The 6,803-nt window shown below is 44.1% G+C and overlaps 1 protein-coding gene across 1 annotated transcript; it reads left to right on the top strand.

Annotated features, from left to right (window-relative positions):
• Nucleotides 1-1,255: 1,255 nt before the first annotated feature.
• Nucleotides 1,256-2,245, top strand: MAS1 (MAS1 proto-oncogene, G protein-coupled receptor; the record flags this gene model as incomplete). Its single annotated transcript, XM_082480340.1, has 1 exon — nt 1,256-2,245. The coding sequence occupies one exon, from the start codon at nt 1,256-1,258 to the stop codon at nt 2,243-2,245; it is 990 nt and encodes a 329-aa protein (XP_082336466.1).
• Between the last annotated feature and the right edge of the window lie 4,558 nt (nt 2,246-6,803).

The raw sequence follows: 6,803 nt of genomic DNA, 5'->3' as shown, positions 1-6,803 counted from the left end.
TGTCTTAAGAAGCAGTTTTGAACCCAGGAAACCCAGGGCTCAAGAGAGAAAATTTATGACTGGGGTGAATGGTTCTGTTTAAATAATCATTGCAAATGTCGCCCCAGTAAAACTTCTTTACCTTGCATTTGACGTTCTTAACCGCTTGAGGACATGGGTAAATTCTCATGATGGCTTGTTAATGAACAAGGCTGCTTATATGGATGAACCAAGTCAACTGGGCAGGCTTATTGCCAACACTTAGTCCCTGTTAACATCAGTAAATCAGCAAGGGTCCTGAATGTGACTCTATCATCACAGGGGCAGCCGGGAAGTTAACAGGGAAGGGGGCATGAAATGGTCCTATGAAAAGCCAATGCTGCTAATTCTTTGTTATGAGATAAAAGGAGACATACAAAAGGAGAACTTGTTCTGTAACTCAGCAAAACAACAGATAAAACCATTCTAACAATGGCAGGGAACCCGAACAACTATTTCTCCTCGTGACGGGTTGGATTTGTAATGTCTGCAGTTGTGTTAAGTGTTCCGAGTGTGTAAACATGGTTGAATTATGTTATGCTATGATAAGTGACACTTAAAGCTGGTAAAGAAATGACTGTCTCAAAACAGTGGCATTTCACTTTCCCCCCACCTCTGTACTTGGAGGTAACAGAATGCTGAGTAACTACATATTATTTTTACTTACTTAATTAAAGCCCTTCCTGGAGAAGTGACACTGGTACCATTTTTTTTTTTTTTTAAAAAAAACCAACCCAACTTATGAGCCAAATTAACTTGAAATACATATGTTTAACTTAAAATTGATGCCATTAGCTTCAACAGGAGCTAAATAGATCTGTCTGAGAACAATCTAGGGCTCTAACAAGAACACCAATGCTATCTGTGACCACTATATCATGAAACTTTGCAATACGATGGAGACATTGCTCCGCCAAGAGCTCTTCGAGGGTCTCCCTTCAGCTGTGGTTTAGTATTCATATGCTGAACCCCATAGAGACAAAAGCTCAGGATTTCTGCTAGCACGATGGGCTTAGCAATCTTTAACATTGTCAAGAGTAGTTCCAACTGGGTTTCAGCTAGCATCAATATATCAAAGCTGGTTTTCCTTTTGCTAAGGCTTTCAGATATGACCAGAAATTGAGGGTCCACAAAACAGAAAGAAAAGGGGGAGGGGAGGAGCACACAATGCTCACAGTATATTTTTATACATATTTGCAGAAGGAAGAGCTGTGCTATCCAAACTTGAGCTTTCCTCATGGATGAGTCAAACATAACGTTTCATCCCAGCGAAGGCACAGAGAACATCTCAATGCACAGAAACATTTCTACACAGGAAAGGGTCTGGGAGATATTGACCCCACTTTGGGTAATTATGATCATCTCCTTCCTGGGTTTTTGTGAAAATGGAATTGTCCTCTGGTGCCTCTGCTTCCAGATCAAAAGAAACCCATTCACTGCGTACATCACACACCTGTCCATTGCTGACATCTCCTTACTGCTTTGTACATTTATTCTGTCAATTGAGTACATTGCTGGTTTTGGATTCGCTTATGGCTTTTACTATTATATAACCACCACACTATCTATTGTCTTCCTTCTCGGATATAATACTGGTCTCTATCTCCTGACAGCCATCAGTATTGAGAGGTGTCTGTCTATTGTTTACCCCATCTGGTACCGATGCCGCAGGTCACAGCACCAATCGGCAATTGTGTGTGCAATTCTGTGGACTCTGTCTTTTCTGATGACAGTAGCCGAATACTTAACATGCAAAGATGACTCAACAAAGGAACAGTTCGACGATGGCAACCATTGCCAAGCACTGCTCATCTTCACATGGATCCTGACTTTCATGATCTTCATTCCTCTAATGATTCTGTCCAGCCTGATCTTGGTTATCAGGATTCATCGTAACTCCCTGAGACCTCATTCGTCAAAGCTCTACATCATCATTGTGGCCACAGTCATTGTCTTCCTGATCTTTGCCATGCCTATGAGGCTGTTGTATCTTCTGAATTACCACCACTGGTCGTCTTTGCTCAGCCAGCAGAACCACGTCACCGTTGTTCTCTCCACCGTTAACAGTAGCATCAACCCCCTTGTTTACTTCTTCGTAGGAAGCAGCAAGAAGAAGAGGTTCAAGGAGAGCCTCAAAGTGGTTCTTAGTAGAGCACTCGCTGATGGGTTGCGGCCGAGAAGCCAGGAAGTCGGCATGAGTTTGGATATAGCTGAAACAATTTTCTAAAGCTTAGGGGCTAAACTCTAGGGGCAAATAATTGGACTTGGAAGGTTTAATAACCCACTGCAAAACTAAAAGTATTTTTCTTCCATAGAACGTAAAAAGCGGTGAAATGGTACTGTTATCTTCGGTGGTTGAGCAATGGAAAAATATGACTAGAATAAAGATAACTTTTATTTGTATTTTCTTAATTATTCAAACACATGCTACATCCTGATGTGACTATGTCAGTCAAAGATACCACAGTGGAAAAGAGACAGGCCAACAGAGAATATAAAAAAAGGACACAGAAATATGTTATAAATAGTGTGACATTTATACAAGCACTGAGCACCCATAAATGCTATTGAAGTCATCAGGGCCTGTGTGTATTTGCATTTTTGAAAGTCAAACCCACTAAATGCAGGATTCACGTTACATACTGGGATTTGATTTCAACTGTTTCCAGCTTGTTTAAGTGCGCAAAAGAGCTGCTCCCTGGGGGAAACAGAGGAAGAAATCCACGTATGAGATTAAGTCCCCATACGTAGAATCATAGAATTATTGAGTGGTTAGAGTTAGAAGAGACCTTAAAGATCATCTAGTTCCACCCCCCTGCCATAGGCAGGGACACCTTCCACTAGACCAAGCATACAAACTCACAAACATATGGTGTAGCTTTGGTCTAGTGAGACATTTAAGTATATATTAAATGGTCAAGTTCCTCTGTGGTTAAGGGGCTACTTCAGAATGTGTTTTCAAAGTATATGTTGCGTAATTGTCAGTGACATCAACATTTCTCCGGGTTCTTGGATAATTCGGTACCTGACACATAAGAGAAGCTGGCAACATCGGGATGTTGTCAACTGACAGAGGGCTTTTGCCCTAATTATGAAGGGTGGGGCTGGCTTATCCCAAAAATGTCAGTGTTCCTGTAGGTTTAGTTATTCAAGGAGCCTATGAGAAAGTCAGCCCCAACGCTTGCTGTCCCAGCCACTTACTTAGTATTTAGCTGTTCTCTGGAGAATATATATTCCCTATATGGTCTCTCTGGTTTATAACAATCAGTTTTGGATAAATCGAAAAAAAGAAAGGTGCCTCACACAATGCACGACTGGGGCTATACCCTAGCCACACCATTCCAGCTGACTGCCTCCTTCTGTTGAATGCCAGGGTACCGGGGCTGGAATTTTGTGGAGTTTAATTCCCAGGGCTACTTGCCCAACTACAGCCAAGATGCAGAATGCAGAGGAAGACAACAGCAAGGAGGGGATGGGGCTAGGTCAGATTTATCACACAGACACAGAACATGGCGGGTCTGGGCACTTTCAAAGAGACATCTGGGAGATGCGTTTGCTTCTGGCCCCCACGGAGCTCCAAATTCAGCAGGAACTGAGACCTCCTGCCACAGGCAGAAGCAGCATTGTCAGCTTCCCGCCAAGTTTCCATTGGCACACTTAATAGCTAGCTGGGGAAAGAAAAATACAACCTACTCCTCCTTTGTTGAAAGATTGCCAGTCCTGGAATAAGGAAGATGGTAGGTTAAGACTGAGAATTGGATGGGAATTCACATAGAGAAGAGATCTCAGAAGGATAAATATTCCTTTTATGCACGTGCCCCTTTCTTCTTACATTAAAGTGTTGCAGTGTGTCACTCTAGAAGAGACTCAGGAAAAGGAAGAGGTTACCCTTATATCTTCCTAATTCCCTCACTCTGTCAAAACCTTTATCTATGACAGCCCCTCTACTTGTTCCAGTTTTTGTCCCAGCCCCTCTCTAGTCCCAGGCTAGTCACCTCTATCGATTCAGATGGAAGATCAGTGCAGGCTGCTTCTCCCTTACGGCAGTGATCTACTGTACTGCTGGGATGACAAATCAGCAGAGCAGATCCCCATTGCTGATGGTGAGTGCAGGATACGGCAAGCAGGTCCATGGACACCCTGGGAGGGTCAGGGGGAATGAGTGTCTGTGATGTCCACATACATGTGGCATGTGCGTGCATGCACCTGCTGGGGGCTGAGGGACTGTTGGGGAATTTGTCAACGCTGATAAATGCCATAAGCATGAATACTAGGGTAGATCTAGCTCAGAAAAAAACCAGACTCTTCTCTAAAGCCATTCCCTACCCTTACCTCAAGACCCTTTACAATAATCACATGCAGAACCAGAGAGAGGGGCAAAGTTGCAGAAGTATCTTCAAAACATGCTTCCGCTGTAATCACGCATGTAACCCAGTTCTCCCAAAGTGATTCAGGTGAGAAAAGGCATATTATTTACAGTGCTTAAACATACCCAGATTATTATGTCAGGTTTGGTTTCACGATCACTATGTGTGCAGCCACGGCGGTAGATCTGAAGAGGCAATAATATGCAGCAGGGAAATTTGGATGCTCATGAGCTGAACAGGTGCTCTAGGACTTTTAGCTTCTTACCCCTTTTCACCTGTGTCTGGCCATGCCCTCAAATGTTTCAGAATTTGGACAACTGTCCATAGATCAGTTCACAGACCAGACAAAATTAACATTCAACATGAGATGAAAATCCAGAAGGAAGAATAAGAATGAACAGCTAGCAGTTGAAAAATGATTAATATTTCCCAGTCCACAGATAAAAATATCTTAGGGATGTTCTTCTTTATCACAGTGCCTGATGACTCTTCTCTGTGCAGACAGGCTGCAGTACAAAGGGAACTGATAAGCATATTATTTCATGATTTAAAAAAATAAAAAAACAACAGGGAAAATGTGACACTTCATTTGTTGCACAACAAGAATGTGATTCTCCATCGGCTTACATTTTTAAAAACGATTTGCATCCGTGACAGAGGGTGAAATAACCCTGTGCGGATCAGGTGGTGTTAATAAGCACTTTGTAGTGGTGCACAACAGACAAGATTGTCTTGTGGGTAAAGTAGTAGCCATGGAGTTCAGAGGTCCAGATTCTGCTTTAATGCAGCTTGGCATTTAATTTTTCTGCCCCTCCCTTTCCTGCCTATAAAACGAGGATTATATTATTTTGTTTCCAGTGTTGTGCCTTGACATTTACACTATAGATACTTCAGAACATCAGCTAACTCTTGGTTATCTCTTGGAATGTCCAGGGCAATGACTCAACTTTGCTGTGCAGTGAAGACAAGGAATTGTTCATGTAAGAAATGCCTAGTATAGTGCTTACTTTATTAAAACTCTCTTTACCACACTTCTGTTCTACTTGAAATTCAACAAGGCCATGTGCAAGGGCCTGCACGTGGGTTGGGGCAATCCCATGCACAAATACAGGCTGGGTGGAGAATGGATTGAGAACAGCCCTGAAAAGGACTTGGGGGTGTTGGTTGATGAGAAGCTCCACGTGAGCTGTCAATGTGCGCTTGCAGCCCAGAAGGCCAACCACATCCTGGGCTGCATGAAAAGAAGTGTGGCCAGCAGGTCAAGGGAGGTGATTCTGCCTCTCTACTCCGCTCTGGTGAGACCCCACCTGGAGTACTGTGTCCAGCTCTGGAGTCCTCAGCACATGAAAGACCTGGACCTGTCGAGCAGGTCCAGAAGAGGGCCACGAGTATGATCCGAGGGCTGGAGCACCTCTTCTATGAGCACAGGCCGAGAGATTTGGGGTTGTTCAGCCTGGAGAAGAGAAGGCTTGGGGGAGACCTTGTAGCAGCTTTCCAGTACTTAAAGGGGGCCTAGAGGAAAGATGGGGAGGGACTTTTTATCAGGGAGTGTAGTAATAGGATGAGGTGTAACAGTTTTAAACTGAAACAAGGTACATTTAGATTGTGTATTAGGAAGAAATTCTTTACTGCGAGGGTGGTGAGACACTGGAACAGGTTGCCCAGGGAAGCTGTGGAGGCTCCATCCCTGGAAGGCCAGGTTGGATGGGGCTTGGATGGAGTAAACTGGTCTAGTGGAAGGTGTCCCTGCCCAGGGCGTGGGGGTTGGAACTAGATGACTTTTAAGGTCACTTCCTACTCTAACGATTCTATGATTCTATAATACTAATGAATGTTGTGGGATATAAACGTGTGGTCAGAAATGCAGAGGGGGAAGTCACCTCCCTCGGCACTGTACAGAGTATTTTTGCTGTCGTAGCTCCCCCCTGGGTATGGAGGATGACATGGAGAAGGTTACTGTATGGATTCAGGTCCAAAATGATGTGAAGAGTTTATGCAGCAGCTTTCCTCTATAACTCACAGACTTTGTGAATAACCCTTGTGACAGCAAGGGCAGAGGGGTGAGGAAGAACATACTGCCCAGGTTACTACTAGCCTGGAGCTTAGCCTGGGAAATCCTCTAAGGGAAGCCGAAATACTACCCAGTTGTACTGGTTGCTGACATAGAACAAAACCTCCCTTTGCTCCCTTTCCTAGCATGAGCACAATCCACGAGTGCACAGCATTTCCTGGTGTAATGCCTCAGGTCGCTTTCTGAGGGGAGGATAGGAAGGAGAGTTCAATTTCAGGGTCCTCCAAAAAATCCTAGCTAGATCTCCAGCAAGGTCCCAGATAATTTAATCCCCTGGGAGCCTGTGATGCTTGGCTCTGTATGCACCTGGGAGAGACTTCTTCCCAAGTCCTCCTGCTCTGCCAGTC

Source organism: Vanellus vanellus (genome assembly GCF_965231255.1).
Source record: "Vanellus vanellus genome assembly, chromosome: 3".
NCBI classification, from domain to species: domain Eukaryota; kingdom Metazoa; phylum Chordata; class Aves; order Charadriiformes; family Charadriidae; genus Vanellus; species Vanellus vanellus.
The sequence above is the reverse complement of the archived record's forward strand: the minus strand, read 5'-3'. Positions and strand labels throughout refer to the sequence as shown.